Source organism: Macaca mulatta, chromosome 13 (assembly GCF_049350105.2).
Source record: "Macaca mulatta isolate MMU2019108-1 chromosome 13, T2T-MMU8v2.0, whole genome shotgun sequence".
NCBI classification, from domain to species: Eukaryota; Metazoa; Chordata; class Mammalia; order Primates; family Cercopithecidae; genus Macaca; species Macaca mulatta.
The window spans coordinates 23,874,941-23,891,794 of NC_133418.1; the positions used below are offsets into that span (position 1 = coordinate 23,874,941).

Genomic DNA, 16,854 nt, shown 5'->3' on the forward strand with positions numbered 1-16,854 from the left:
CAAAATTGGACTTCTTTACATCATATACACAAACCAACTCAAAATGCTACAAAGACCTAAGTGTGAAAGGTAAAATAATAATGCTCTTTTAAGACAACTGAGGTGTCAATCTTTGTGACTTTGAATGAGGCAATAGTTTCTTACATATTACACCAAAAAAACAAGCAATTAAAGGAAAAAATGATGAATTTCACTTTATCAAATGTAATAACTTTTATGCCCTAATGGACACTGAGAAGAAAGTGAAAAGACAACCCATATATCATATATCTGTGAGGAACCACCACCCAGAATATGTAAATAACTCTTATAATTCAATAATAAACATTGAAAAACACTTCTCAACTACTAATAGGGGGAAAAAGATCTGTACAGACGTTTATCAAAGAAGATATATACAGAGTCAATAAGCACATGAAAAGAGACTCAACATCCTTAGTCATTGGAAAAATGGCAAACCACAATGAGATATCTCCTCACATAACACTGGGATGGCAATCATAATAATAAACTGGAATATGTCAAGTGTTGGTAAGAATGTGAAGAGATTGGAACAATAATGGTTATTTATTTTTATTTTTAGAGACGAGCTTTGTCCATGTTGCCCAGGCTTGTCTTGAACTCCTGAGCTCAAGCAATCTGCCCACCTAGGCCTCCCAAACTACTGAGGTTACAGGTGTGAGCCACCATACCCAGCCAGTAATAATTAATTTTATGCATCAACATAGCTGGGCTAAAGACTGCCCTGATAGCTGGTAACACATTATTTCTGGGTGAGTCTGTGAGGGTGTTTCCAGAAGAGATTAGCATTTGAATCAGTAGAGTGAATAAAGGAGACTGGCCTCAGCAATGTGGGCAGAAATCATTTAATTCCTTTGGGGTACAAATGGAAGGAAAAGGTGGAGGAAATGTACATTCAGTATTTTTTAAAAATGTGATATTCATCTTCTGTCCTCAAACATCAGTGTTCTTGGGCATTCACACTCAGACTGTGACTATCATCATTAGACCTCCAGTTTTCAGGCCTCCTTGAAGGACCTCTTTTAAGGGCTCTTTGAAGGGTAATTGGCCTTCAATTAAAAAACACGACACTTAATATGCTCCTTAGAAGTACTAATAAATGCAACACAGAGCTTAAAGATATGGAATATTACAGAATGCAATGGGAGACAACACAGTGTGAGTAGCAAGAGCAGGAGCTGAGCGACCATTATCATCGTTAGCCTTCATGTGATAGCATCTAGTCACTATAGAATCTACTTTGATGTGAGACAGGGGATAAGTTCTAAACCCACTCAACGTGGTTGGACACACCTAAAAAATGAACAAGCTCAAAATCTACATGATGGTGATATCCCAAGGGGCTATACTCTTAAAGTGGTGAAAAATAAATGATTCCCAAAACTGAAAGTGGATACCAAGCTGAATCAGAAGACAATCAAATTGCCAATTACAAAGAAGCCTCAAAATAAGATGGAATAAAGATAAGGTTTCTGTGTCTGTGCCTTGGCAGTGAGAAACAGGCAGGTGGCCTTGGTGGTGTGGGTGGCTGTGTTCCATAAGGTCACTCAGGTGGGCAGAAGACATGACCACCCTCAGCACACAGCCTTCCTCCTTCCTGACAGTCACTGCCTCGATGCCCATTCTCAGCAGCAAGAGTGGAACAGAGTGGAGAAAAAGCTGTTCTCTTCTAAAGATCAAAGAAAACTTGAGCTTTGCATCAGGGATAAATGTTCTTTTGCATAAGGCACACATTTGTGAAATGTTTTCCTGTGTGAATCTCACGATAAACTCACATTTTGTTTGTTTTAATTTGAAAATGTGTTTACACATTATTTGGAAATAACTTGGAATATTTTGGCAGCCTATTTGAAGTCGTTATTTTCTGTTGAGATTTACTGCCCAAAAGTCATCTGTAAAACAGACTTTTATTTGTGACTAACACGTCTCCTCTGAAAGGAATCTGTCTTTTTATCTCTTCAGACTCTTAGCTCTTCAGTTGGCCTTTTGTTTTAAAAATATTCCATGAATTCAGTTTAAAATATTATTTATGTAAATTAATGAATTAGCTTTCACTATTACAAAATAAAAAATCATATATGTTTCCATGTGAAACATCTGCCCCTCGAGGGCAAACAAATCCCACGATGAGAAACAGAGAGCGCCATGAACAAAGAAATACTGGGAATGGAAGGGTGATGGTGTGTCACTGTCAACAGGGAGCCCTAAGGCTAAAACAGGGTCTCATGTGTGACCTGGAGAACGTGGAAGGACTGACGGGGTGCTGAGTTGTGGGGAGAATCTGATCTGTGCTCTGTGCTCTGAGACTGGAAGCCAGACCCTGACCACCAGTGTAGCTGCAGGAAATAATTGAGCTAGATGGGTTAAAAGGAGTTCATAAGCTTGAAACCCCATCCGACAGAATTAGTGTTCTTATCAGAATAAAATCCAGAGAGCTCTCTTCTTCCCCGTCTCTCTCTTTTTCTCTTGCTCCCACCCTTATCCCCATCTCTCCATCATTTTCTATGAACCAAGAAGAAGGTTCTCAATAGAAAGTGAACCCTGCTGGACCTTGATCTTGGACTTCCAGCCACCAAAAGATGTTAAAATAAATTTCTATTGTTTAAGCCATCTGGGCTAGAGTACCTTGGAGTGGCAAGGGGAGCCGAGTAATCTACCATCCCCACTCCACCTGAGCAGAATCAGCATCAGGAGGCTCCTGGTGGATGTGGGGGCCCAGCTTTGCTCCTCTTCTAGCTGCTATCTGACTCTCTGGTGAGGAGAAAGGACTCAGGCTTCATCCTCAGTTTGGTTGCATTAAACACAAATGTTTCCTTCACAAACAGATAATTAGCCTGCTTTGGTTTCTAATTAGAATTACTTCAAACTGCAAGAATGACTTGTTGCAGTTAATACTTTGTGATGTTCACATTGGGTCTCCATTTAGATGTCAGTGGGGACATTGTATGGACCCTGTCTCCAACTCCCCTCTCTGTGTCCCAGGAGGGAGGGTCACTGTCACCTGCATGTCTGGCTAGAGTATGAGCAGTGTCCTAGTCTGCCACCAGCTGAACACGGCTCCTTCTTTGAGCCCCTGCTGGCTCGTGCTGCCCCTGTACACAAGGCCTGGGTCAGGGGTCCTGGACCCGGACAGACGTGTCTCTGTCCATCAGCAGCTGAGCTTTTTAAATGGCAGTTCATTCTAAATAGAGTCCTGGCAGTCCTGTGAGCCACAATAGCTGGGCAGAGATCTCACATCGCTCCAGCCAGAGGGCAGGCTGCCAATGAACTGTGGAGTGTTTTTTTCCTGTGAACACAGTCACTGAGTCACCTGTGCTGCTCTGTCTGATGGGAGGCCCCAGGAGAGGAAGTGCCCATACTGATCCTTAACATAAAACGTCCCTGCACCTAGGAGTCCAGATCCACTACCCCTCTCTCCAGCACCTGCACCTCTGAGCACTTCAGAACCCCCATGGGTCTCTCAGCATTCTCAGGCTTGGGCCATCAGAGCTTGGCCCAGCAGGGACATTGGGGAGGATCCTCAGCTTTATAACCCTTGGGCTCTGTGGTGGGAAAGGGGCCATGGGGTGGCACATCATTGTTGGTTTTCATTGTTCATGCTCAATTGATCAAAGTACCTTATACCAACAATTAAAGTGATACCTGTTTATATGTAAATTTGAATATTATATTTATTCCTAATTTAGATGCATAGTATATACAAAAATATCAATACACTACACATCTAAAATATTACATATAATTAATATGTCAAGTTTGTTACAAATATGCATATGCATATTCACATAACTCTATGTTTATTTATTTTGCATATGCTAATTTTTCCTTCTAACTATAACAGAATCTGGGACTCTGGGATCATTTACTGACCTCTTTGGCTCCAGCACAGTCCTGATCATTGAGGACCAGTGAGGACAGAGCTAAGAGCAGCCGGACCCAGGAGCCCAGGCCCAGCCCTAAGGCCCTGGTCTCTGAGACTTTCACCCCGGCAGTAGACTCTGCGTGGCGCAGCACCTATGAGTGTGTGAACAGTTTCCTTCCCTGAAGCTCCTTTGAGACAGCACCATGGGCCGGGCCTTTGGTTCCTCCTAGGTCCTTAGTCCCATTGCTCTGGAGGGCAACTGCTTCCTCCACAGCCCAGAGCCAAAGCCCAGCAGCTCTCAGGCAGTGCAAGCCTGACCTTAGTCCTGGTTTGAAGATCTTATTATAAATGTCTCCTTTCCTCATTTATTCTGGTAACTGAGAGTCCGTCCCTGAGTTAAATGCATAGGCTACATTTTCACAATTGCTGATGCTGATGAGGTCATGTGAAAATTTGAAATTTGACTTTATTTTCATCAGCAGGACCTGGATTCTTCTAATATTGCCAGTTGAAGATGCCCATAGATTGCCTTCTCCTCATACAACTTTTCTTAGAGGCACAGTGCAATTTAAAATGTGGCAAAGCTTTTGACACCTACAGAGCAGCCACTCCCTCCTTTTTTAGTGCATGGGGCACTTGCTCTGTCCTGTTTTGTGTGACAAGGACACTGAACCTCTCCCAGCCCGGGATGGGAGCCTTCAGGTGCACATGTGATCAGCTCGGCAGTGAGATATCAGGCATGTGAAGCATGGGCAGGGCTTCTGGAGAAAATGGTGATTCCTTATAAAAGAGGGAAGTTGAAGAGCTTTGCCCTGCATTTCCTCCCGGGACAGTTACCAGAGGACATGAAGTTTAGAGCCTCTGCAGCCCTCTTGAGACCACAAGGCGTTGACCCCAGACAGAAATGCCAATGTGGCTAAAGTAACAAAGCAGAAATCTAGAAAGATTCCGGAGGCTGTCTGGCGTCAGCAGGCTGCTGCACGAACCCTCAGTGCTCCAACTCTCTGAAATGATCTCATTGTTTAAACCATTGCTTTTCTTTCTTTCACTTGTTTCTAAAATTATCCTAACTTATCTATAAATGACACTTAAGAGAAAGAGCTTTACTGGGTCATGAACCTGCTCTTTAGAATAAGAAATGCATTATTATGTGTGTGGGTGTTTGTGGATGTCAGAGGCAGGAAAAGCAGGAACCAGAATAAGTGATGTCCTCCCCTGACATCTTGGCGCTTCTGTGTCCATGGCTAGGGAAAGCACAACAACGTTACAGAGTTTATACATTCTGCTCTCTTCTTGTCTTTATTTCTCTTTTTATATCTTAAGCATGAATATCCCCTTGTTGTCCTTAATTCCTCCCTCCATTAAGGTCATGAAATTAGAATTGTGGTCAAGAAAGAGACAAGAACACTTGGAGAAGACATAAAATCTGGAGATTGTATGCATCTCCTCAACACCACCATAAGGTTTACAGGATTCTCTTCTTTTTCCGGGGTTTTTGAAATGAAGATTCTGATTGCTCCAGTCACTTTTCTATCAGAGGTGGCATTTGAAGGGATTACAAAGAAAGCTTCAGGCAGTGAGTGCTGGATTCAAAACAGAGTAGCTGGAGGTTGGGTCTGGATTCTCAGCATGGAGGAGGCCAGAGTGTGTATCTTGGGAAACACTGTGCATGTGGGAAGAAAGGACATAGAATTCAGACTGGTGGCCACAGCCTTTGGAGCCAAAGAGTAACACAAATGGGGCTCAAGGACAAGCCAGACTAAAAGTGTTGTAGTCAACTGTCATTTTGATTATCTTTCTAATGCCACACATAAAAAGGTGGGTAGAAATTTTTATGGTAAAAATAATGTATAGGAAACTTCATTGCCTTTAGTGAAACACTTAGTAGTTGTAGAATAAATATTTAAAAATTTGATTTGAAAATGATATTTAGCTAATATCTTACATACTCTATTCTAAGATATTCAAGCATGCATAAAAAGGGGACTGGAGATACATATATATATATATATATATATATACACATATATATATATATTCTGAATTTGGAAGAAGTACTTAGGGTTGGAACAGCAGCTTGGTGAAAGAAGAAAGACCCTGATTCTGTCCACATTTCTGCTTTGTCACCTTTACCACATTGGATTTTCTGCCTTGGCTCAATGCCTCATGGTCTCTACAGGACTGCAGTGGCTCTAAGCTTCATGCATATATATGTATAAACTTCATACATGTATACATGTATTTAAACTTATATATATTTATCAGATTAATATATATACATACACAAACATACTTATCTGATAAATAAATACATATACATATCTCTATATGCATATATATATATATATGTATATTTATCTCTACACATTCACACACATATACTTCAAGGTACATCATCTGGTTAAATCCTCAGGGCACCCCAAGATATACATAGTTCTCTAGTTCACAGGGAAGGAGACCAATTACCAGACCTCCTGGGTGGTGTGCCCAGAGTCACATGATCAGCATGTGCGTGGCTGGTATGTCACCCAAATCTGCCTGCCCTTATTATATTCCTTTCATGCAGCCATTTTCATCCCATGGTTGAGCCCACAGGCTGTAAAAAGGGTGAAGACACTGTAGGGACAGTGTGGACTCCACAGCTCCATGTTGCCTCTGCCTCACACCATGCTGACCTTAATCATAAACTAGCCTTATCTGCAGTTTCCTCTAAAAAACACAAGTCTGTCAATGACTTTACCAACTGTGAATGATTTTATTTTGGACTTGTGAGCAAGAACACTTCTTTCTTTTCTCTGACACTTTCTACATCTTCTATTTCTTTTTAAATCTCTCTGGTTCAGTCTGTCTCTCTCAGAATGTGTTCTGCAAGTTTAATTTGCCCTCCTAATATATATGCATATATAAAAAACCCTTCTCCCCTCACGTGCCGTGAGAGCTGACCACTAGGCTCTTAAATACCCAGCTTGTTCAAGAGCCATTCAAGAGATTTGACCCAAGACATTTTAGGAGAATTCTTAGGAGCATTCTGGTGCTATGCCACCCCCTCCCTTCCAGCCCACAATGGGATGTATTCTGTCTCTTGTGAAAATTGATGGTAAATGATTACAAGATTCACTTTTCTTGGGAGAACAGAGAGCAACCAAGCACGCAGAAGAAAACAGACATCTCTTCCTCTTGCACTAGTATCCTATTATTGTTGGAACAAATAAATATGACCTCAATGGCTTCACACAACACAAATGTATTATTGTATATTTCTGGAGGTCAGAAGTCTCGCTGAACTAAAATCACAGAGTGAGTAGGGCTGTATTCTTTCTGGAGGTTCCAAGGTAGAGAATCAGATACTATGCTTCTGTGTACAAGATACCCTCACATTTCTGGCTTCATGACCCCATCCTTTCTCCCCCCAGCACCCCTCTCCATTGTTCTACCTCCTTTCTGACTGTGCCCCTCTTGCATTCCCTATTATAAGAACCCTTGTGATTGCATTGGTCTGACCCAGATAATCCAGGATACTCTCCTGACCTCAAATTTCTTAACTTAATCACATCTGCCAAGTTCCTTGACATATAAAGTAACATTCCTAGATTTCAGATATTAGGACATGAATATCTTTGGGGTGGGGGGGCATATTTGTCCCTAAACTAACTCTTATCATCTCCACAACTGTCTAATCCTAAATCTGAATGAAAACTCACAGGACAGATATATGAGGCAAGAAAGCTAGAAATAATTTGGGACTTGGGGATCCACTGACCTGTGGCTTTTAAGAGTGGCGGAAATTTACTCCATTGCCTCTACTGTGGTCTTCATGGTATGTATCAATTTTTAGCTTTATTTTGTGAGTCACAAGGAAGGAATTACTACATTTTGTCTGTTTGTTTACTTTGAGTTATGGGATATATATTCTGAATATGCAGGTTTGTTCCTTAGGTATACATGTGCCTTGGTGATTTGCTGCACCTATCAACCTGTCAACTAGGTTTTAAGCCCTGCATGCATCAGGTGTTCCTCCTAAAGCTCTCCCTCTCCTTGTCCCCTGTCCCCCCATAGGCCCCATTGTGTGATGTTCCTCTCCATGTGTCCATGTGTTCTCATTGTTCAGCTCGCACTTATAAGTGAGAACATGCAGTGTTTGGTTTTCTATGCCTGTGTTAGTTTGCTGAGGATGGTGGTTTCCAGTTTCATCCATGTCCCTGCAAAGGACAGTAACTCATTCTTTTTTATGGCTGCATAGTATTCCATGGTGCATAAATGCCACATTTTCTTTATCCAGTCTATCACTGATGGGCATTTGGGTTGGTTCAAAGTCTTTGCTATTGTACATAGTTCTTTAATAAAGATAAGTGTGCATATGTCTTTAGAGTAGAATGATTTATAGTCCTTTGGGTATATACCCATAATGGGGTTGCTGGGTCAAATGGTATTTCTGATTGTAGATCCTTGAGGAATTGACACACTGTCTTCCACAATGGCTGAACTAATTTACACTCCCTCCAACAGTGTAAAAGCATTCCTGTTTCTCCACATGCTCACCAGCATCTGTTGTTTCCAGACTTTTTAATGATTGCCATTCTAAGTGGTGTGACATGGTATCTCACTGTGATTTTCATTTGCATTTATCTAATGGCCAGTGATGATGAGCTTTCTTTTGTATGTTTGTTGGCCACATAAATGTCTTCTTTTGAGAAGTGTCTGTTTATATCTTTTGCCAACTTTTTGATGGGGTTGTTTTTTTTTTTCTTGTAAATTTGTTTAAGTTCATTGTAGATTCTGGATATTAGGCCTTTGTCAGTTGGATAGATTGAAAAAGTGTTCTCCCATTCTCTAGGTTGCCTATTCACTCTGATGATAGCTTCTTTTGCTGAGCAGAAGCTCTTTAGTTTAATTAGATTCCATTTGTCATTGTTGGCTTTTGTTGCAATTGCTTTTGGTGTTTTAGTCATGAAGTCTTTGCCCATGCCTACGTCCTGAATGGTATTGCCTAAGTTTTCTTTGTATAAATTAAATCTAAGATAGATTGGTAAAAGGGAATTAAGTACTTCCTGTTCTTTTTCCTCATCAAAAAGGGAGAAGTAATAAGGATTCACACAAGAGATACAGCCCTCTCATGAACTGGAATTTGTTCAGTGTCTTGGGTTGTGTCCACCAGCAGGAAGGATTTCTGTGCAGGCAGCATATTTACATTGGGAGGGAAGGCAGAAAGTGAGGCAGAGACCAGAGATGGATAATAAAAGTCACCTCAACAAGCCACCTAACTCTTAGGATCACTGAAGATGAACTCCATGTAGAAATATGGGGAAAATATCCCTGGGCTATTTCATCTGAGAGGGGAGGGAGTTGGGGTGTGTATACATCTCCTCTTGTCATTACCCACTGAGGGCTTTCTGTCTTAATCTGTTTTGTACTATTATAAAAGAATGCCTGAGACTGTAACTTAATAAAGAAGAGGAACCATTTTTCTCACCTTTCTGGAGAAGTTGAAAATCAAGGAACTGGCAGTTTTGCATCCAATATCTGTGCTTTCAAGACGGAATTTTGAGCACTGTGTCCTTCAAAGGGAAGGAAGGCCATGGCCTGGAATGAATGGCAGAAGAGCAAAAGAGAAAGAGAGAGAAAGAAGGAGAGAGAGAGAGCCCACTTCCTCAAGTGAGACAGACCAGGGATCCCTTCTTAGGGGCAACTGAATCTTTCCCAAGCATGGAAGTAAAGGACAATTTTGGGTCCCTTTGAAGGAAATTCCAGGCACCTAGCTGGCCTTGAGAAATAAAAAAGTAACATGAGAAACAAGGAGGCAGTCATAACCCCCCCCCCAAAAAAAAAATAGCCAAAGAAGACAAAATCATGGGATGTTTGCTTTCCCTATACAAACTAAAGAATATATCTTAGCATATGTCTCCGACTTGTTTTTCAGAAACATAGAACACCTCCACCAAATGGATCTACCCGCACATAGATCTCAAAGAAGTGGGAACTGGGCACTGAACTCTGACCCTGGTTCTTTGTCCTAAATTTCTACCTGAAGAGCCTTAAGAAAGCCACATCCGGGTTACCTTTTCCCAGCGCCAGAGGCGCCTAGGGTTGGGGTCCTCGCTCAGGGACAGAGATCCGACACCGAGCGGCGGCTTCCCCGGAATCGCGGGACCCGCAAGCCAGAGGAGACGAAAGGAACCCGGGTCAGAGCAGATGGGAACCACTGACCATTGCCCATGGCGGCCCTAGCCCTAGCAGCCAGAACGTCACTAAATACGTCGGTCGAGTTCCCAAGAATACAACCAAAAAAATGTAACATCATGGCTTTTAATGCAGCCAATACAGTCAGCTTTGCTACGTGGAATCAGGCTCGGCTGAAGCGGGACTTGAGCAACAAGAAAATCTACCAGGAGGAGGAGATGTCTGAATCGGCACGGGCAGCAAGTTCAACCGCAAGCTTCGGGAGGAGGCTCGGAGGAAGAAGTACCGCATCGTCCTCAAGGAGTTCTGGCCCGGGGACCGGCCCTGGCTGCTCCCGGTCAACGGCAAATCGGGCAGGAAGTTCAAAGGCATCAAGAAGGGAGGGTGACAGAGAACACGTCTTACTACATCTTCACCCAGTGCCCTGACGGGGCCTTGGAGGCCTTCCTCGTGCACAACTGGTAGAATTTCATGCTGCTGGCCCGGTAGGCACCGCACGCTCACTGCCGAGGAGCCCGAGGAGGAGTGGGAGAGGAGGAACAAGGTGCGGAACCACTTCAGCATCATGCAGCAGCGGCGGCTCAAGGATCAGGACCAGGACGAGGACGAGAACGAGGAGGAGAAGGAGAAACGCGGTCGCAGGAAGGCAAGCGAGCTGCGCATCCACGACCTGGAGATGTCATCCGATACCAGCCACGCCAGTGGTGAGGAGGAGGCAGAGCCCCCAAGGCCAAGAACAAGGAGCCTCTGGCCGAGGGCGGCAGGAAAAAGAAGAAGAAGGGCTCAGACGATGAGGCCTTCGAGGACAGCTGTGATGGGGACCTCGAGGGCCAGGAGGTGAACTACATGTCGGATGGCTCCAGCAGCTCCCAGGATGAGCCTGGGAGCAAGGCCAAGGAGCCCCAGCAGGAGGAGGGGCCCAAGGGTGTTGATGAGCAGAGCAACAGTAGTGAGGAGAGTGAGGAGGAGAAGTCGCCCGAGGAGGACAAGGAGTAGGAGGAAGAGGAAGAAGGCGCCCACCCCTCAGGAGAAGAAGCGCAGGAAAGACAGCAGCTAGGAGTCGGACAGCTCAGAGGAGAGCGACATTGACAGCTAGCCCTCCTCGGCCCTCTTCATGGCAAAGAAGAAGACGCCATCCACCAAAGCCGTCGGGAGGGAGCTGGAGGGGCAACAGCCGCCCAGGCATGCCCAGCGCAGAGGGCGGCAGCACCTCCTCCACCCTGCGGGCGACTACCAGCAAACTCGAGCAAGGGAAGCGGGTGAGCTGTGGGCGACTGCCAGCAACTCGAGCAAGGGAAGCGGGTGAGCGAGATGCCTGCAGCCAAGCGGTTGGGGCTGGACGCGGTGCCCCAGAGCCTATCCGGGAAGTCGACCCCCTAGCCGCCATCCGGCAAGTCAACACCCAGCAGCGGCGACGTGCAGGTGACTGAGGATGCTGTGCGCTGCTACTTGCCAGGGAAGCCCATGACCACTAAAGACCTGCTGAAAAAGTTCCAGACCAAGAAGACAGGGCTGATCAGCGAGCAGACAGTGAACCTACTGGCCCAGATCCTCAGGTGCCTCAACCCAGAGCGCAAGATGATCAGTGACAAAATGCACTTCTCCCTCAAGGAGTGAAGCTCTGTCCAACACACGGCTCTGCCCTCCAGAACTCGAGCTCTCACTGCCCCTTCGCCATCCTGGAGTGAGGCTCTGTCCAGTACACGGGCTCTGCCCTCCAGAACTTCAGGCTCTCACTGCCCCTTCACCATCATGCTCCCCGACTCCCAGGGCCCCGTAGTTAGCAATTCTGGAAAAGTTTAAGCCATCTCCTCCTCGCGCCCTTCCTTCTGGACTCTTCAGATGCCTGTTAGGCCTCCTTCTTATTGTCCTCTTTCTCCCAGCTCAGCCTCCCTCACACTGACCTGTGTTGCTCACTGGGTAACTTCTACGGTTCTCCCTTCTGCTTCCCTTCTCTCTTCAGCAGTGACTTATCCACCTCATAGTCCATTAAGTCTTCAGTTTTGGTTGGGCATGATGATGAGTGCCTGCAGTCCCAGCTACTTGGGAGGTTTAGCCCAGTTCAAGGTTGCAGTGAACTACGATGGTGCCACTGCACTCCAGCCTGGGTGACAGAATGAGATCCTGGCACACACACAAAAAAGTATCCAGGCATGGTGGCAGGCGCCTGTGGTCCCAGCTATTCTGTAGGCTGAGGCACGAGAATCACTTGAACCTGGGAGGTGGAGGTTGCTGTGAGCCGAGACGACGCCAGTGCACTCCAGCCTAGGCGACAGAGTGAGACTCAGTCTCAGAAAAAAAAAAGCCACATCCATGGGCCAGGGCGAATATTCTTTCAAGCTGACTCCAAATTTTTAAACAAAGCTTCTTTTCTAAACCAATTGCACATCAGAAAATGTTTGGATCTATTGATGTCTTGTAAGATATCCCACTGCTTCATGATATCCTGCCCTCTTAGGCCAAAAACAAAGTGTAACCTCCATGTAATGATTTCTAACTTTGCCTGTAACTTCTGATTTCCTGAAGTTTATTTCTCCTTTTAAAAAAACCCTTATCTGTAAGCCATCAGGCAGGTCAGGATGGAGGCGTTAGCTGCCAGTCCTCTTTGCTTGATGCCCGCAAATAAATGCCTTCCTTTTTCCTGCTGCAAACTCAGTGTAGATAATTGGTTATACTACACTGAGAGATCTAAATCCAGTTTATTTCCATAACATAAGCACTGCTTATAGTGGCATATATCTATTCATAAGGGCAGAGCCCTCGTGATTAAACACTTCCCATTAGGCCCTGTCTCTCAATTCTGTTGCTTTTGGGATTAAGGTAACAGCAGGTAGATTCAAGGGGACACAGTGAAACCATAGCACTGACCGAGGGAAGGCTCATTCTAAGCCCTGTGGTCTGCCATGCATGCAGGCAGAGCTGCTTTTCTCAGAGACAGCAGTGAGGGACAGAGATGGGAATGGGGAACCAGCAGAAGCACAGTGAAAGCAAAAGGCCTGAATGCAGACATGCACTGATGCATCCATCCAGAAAAAAGTACCTGTATTTTCTACCTGGAGCTGCATCCCTCTGGAATGGTGTTTCCTGGCAGGTCAGTTGCAAGAGAAGGAATCTGGGAGACAACATCTCAAGATATGCTGCATTTGTGTGGTGCCTATTTCAAACTGAAAGCATTTAGAAAACATCAATTGGACAAAGACTATTTTCCTACCTCAGTTACTCTAGAAGGAAGCCAATTGTCATGAAAACCTTCCCTGGGAATGTTGATCTATCAGGGAATATTAACATGCACTAGGAGTTAAATTCAAAAGAGATTGGAAATTGACTTCATCCAGTCAATTATCTATTCTTTTAAGGACCCATTTATTTTATGTTACGCCACTTACTCTCCCTAGGTTGCCTACAGTCTCCACGTCCCTCTCCCCTATAAAGGATGTATAAACACCTGGACCTCACTGAGTTATCTGCGTATCTCTCTCCTGTGATATTTTCTTCTGCATATTAAATAAATTGTTTGCCTTTTTCTCCTATTACTTGTCTTTTGTCCATTCATTTTAAGCAAACCTTTAGAGGGCAAAATCAAACTTTCACATTTCACCCTACACAAGCAAGTTTCCTTAAAATTCAGGCCCCTAAATGGGCAGCAGGAGGGTGTGTGCAGATGCTACACCAGAGTCATTTGGCCACTTCTACTCATGAATCAGTAATACTCCCCAGAACCCCAGGCTGCAGCCCACTGATGCTGATGTAGGTGGATCCACTTCCTCTGCTGCTGAACCAGGCTGAGATGATGTGAGATATAATGGGTCCAAATCTGTGTCCAGTTTTATCTAAATCCAAGTGATTTCTCCATATACATGGGCATTTGCTTGATAGGAGATGGAGACTCTCTGTCCTGGATATCAGACAGGAGGCTGGCATCTTGATCAGAATGTCCCCACTTACTGCTAAACAGTGAAAGAGAAAAGTGGCATTGATAGTGCAAGGCAGGGACATGCACTGAGCAGCAGCTGCCCTTACTAGGAGAGAGGGTTCACTGTACGAAATTCAGGCTCCAGAGGAGCTGCTCCGGAGTCCCCAGGAACATGCTGGTGAGCAGTGCCACTCAGACTGTTACTTAGTAAATATAATATTGATCTTCTTACTTTGGAGACAATTGATCCTTAGATAATTTCAAGTTTATCTATATCCATGCTCATATAATTGGAGGAAGAAACAACGTTTTTTCTTCTTCTTTTTTTTTTTTTTTTTTGAGACGGAGTCTTGCTGTGTCACCCAGGCTGGAGTGCAGTGGCACGATCTCGGCTCACTGCAAGCTCCTCCTCCCAGGTTCACACCATTCTCCTGCCTCAGCCTCCCGAGTAGCTAGGACTTCAGACGCCTGCCACCACGTCCGGCTAATTTTTTTATATTTTTAGTAGAGACGGGGTTTCACTGTGTCTCCTCATCACAAGGTAAGGATGGTCTCGATCTCCTGACCTTGTGATCCGCCCGCCTCAGCCTTCCAAAGTGCTGGGATTACAGGCGTGAGCCACTGTGCCCGGCCGGAACTTTTTTTTTTTTTTTGAAGTAATCAGATCCAGCACCATTAGTCAGCCCTTTCTGCTGATAAACCCTGGGGAAAATACTCAATGACAGAAAAGGAGGTATAATATAGAGATCCCCAAAGCAAAAATAAGATGCAACTCACATATTTTCTGGGCATTATTGAGGCCTATAGGTTTGCATAAATGTGGAACTGTAAATGATACACACATTGAGGACTTACAGCACCATCTTTGTGCACCGGCAGTGAATTGTTTGACCTTATACTGATAATAAGAATGGCTTAAGGTTATTATAGAATATTTACAAATATATTTAGCATTATCTTGATTTTTTTCTTCTTTTTTTTAAGAAGGAACAATTACACATTCACAGAAATGTTGTAACTATACCACAAAGTATCCCCCTCTCTTTCAGAGTATTTTGAAGACCTGCTGATACCACACTCAAAACTTTACTTTGAGTTTCCTACAGAGAATAATTTTCTCCTAAATAATCCCCATACGCCAATGGAATACATTACTCCCTCAAGTACTCAGCAGTACTTCAAACTTTGACAATTATCAAAAAATGTTCTTTGTTACAAATTGACCCCCAGAAAGAAACAGATTAAAGGCAAATCTGTGTTGCCCTGGTCCAGCCTGAGACCCTGGGGACACTGCCCCTGTGCTGAGTTACTGAGATGAGCCAGGCCTGCAGCTGTGCCCAGCCAGCCCCATCCCCTGCTGATTTGCATGTTCCCAGAGCACAGCCCCCTCCCTGCCCTGAAGACTTTTTTGTAGCCTGGTCACACCCTGTGCAGGAGTCAGTCTCAGACAGGACACAGCATGGACATGAGGGTCCCCGTGCAGCTCCTGGGGCTCCTGTTGCTCTGGCTCCGAGGTAAGGAAGGAGAACACTAGGCATTTACTCAGCCAGTGTGCTCAGTACTGGCTGGATTTTCGGGGAGGGCTTTATATAGCATGACTGATTGTGTAGATGTTTGTTTTTATGTTTCCAAACTCAGGTGCCAGATGTGACATCCAGATGACCCAGTCTCCATCCTCCCTGTCTGCATCTGTAGGAGACAGAGTCACCGTCACTTGCCGGGCGAGTCAAGGCATTAACAAGGAGTTAAGCTGGTATCAGCAGAAACCAGGGAAAGCCCCTACACTCCTGATCTATGCTGCATCCAGTTTGCAGACGGGGGTCTCATCTCGGTTCAGCGGCAGTGGATCTGGGACAGATTACACTCTCACCATCAGCAGCCTGCAGCCTGAAGATGTTGCAACTTATTACTGTCTACAGGATTATACTACTCCGTCCACAGTGTTACAAGCCATAACAAAAACCCCCAGGGAAGCAGATGTGTGAGACCGCACTGCCCCAGCTACTCCTCCTGGTGCCTCCATCTGCTGAGAACATTTCCCAAATTGCATCCACACATTGAAGTTTCTGTAGAAAGTGCCATGAAGTCTCCTCTATACCTTAACTATCTTTCCTTCTCCTCATCCCCAGAAGCACAGACATGGCAAACCCTCTCCTGATTGCATTAAGAACAGGGATGATTACACCTACGAAGTCTGAGTTATGGTGTGAGTTGGAATTAATATCGTAAAGGAGACACCACTCTTGGAATTCCAAGTAGAATTTTTTTTCTAAAAACAGGAATGAGAGTCTAAACCACAGTCTTTAAAAGTATTGGGGGCATGGGAATAAAGATGCAAATGCCAAAAAGAGGGATTCTCTGGATCTTGCCATGAATCCAGAGTGTATCTACCACTTCAGAAGGTATAATTGCCAATCACGTGGTCCTCAGACATATCTGGGAAGCCCGGGGCTGCTGATGCTCTCTGCCTGGAGAACCTGTCTGATTTTCTAAGGCACCTGCTTACAGTTGAGCAGCCAAGGTCCTATTCCAAACAGACCTAACCAAAGAGAATGATCAGAGTAAAAGGCCAGTTCCTTCCAATGCCTACTTGGCCCCATTTTCCCTGAATCCTCCCTGTTAATCATAAAAACCCTTTCATGGCTCTGACCTGACTCACCAGGCTCTCAACTCTCTGGTTTCCTGGTTCTGCCCTAAACAAGCCTCACACTGCCCCGCCCTTGAGCTCTACTCTCACTGCTCCCTCAGGGGTGATGCGTTTCCCCAGACCCTTGGGCTCCTTCTCTCGCTCCCAAAGCCAACCCTGTGCTTCCCATCTTAATGATCCCCATGTGTTCATAGGACTCCACCCTACTCCACGCTTTTGTCAGAAGCACGCTTT

At 44.8% G+C, this 16,854-nt stretch overlaps 1 pseudogene and 1 gene segment (V, D, J or C); both read left to right on the forward strand.

Moving 5' to 3' along the window:
* The first annotated feature begins 10,082 nt into the window (after positions 1-10,082).
* On the forward strand, positions 10,083-12,300 carry LOC114669794 (general transcription factor IIF subunit 1-like; annotated as a pseudogene).
* Positions 12,301-15,378: 3,078 nt separating this feature from the next.
* Positions 15,379-15,973, forward strand: LOC701600 (immunoglobulin kappa variable 1-39-like). The segment is given in 2 exon segments: positions 15,379-15,487; positions 15,612-15,973. Coding segments are annotated over 2 exon segments (402 nt in total).
* The last annotated feature ends 881 nt before the right edge of the window (positions 15,974-16,854 follow it).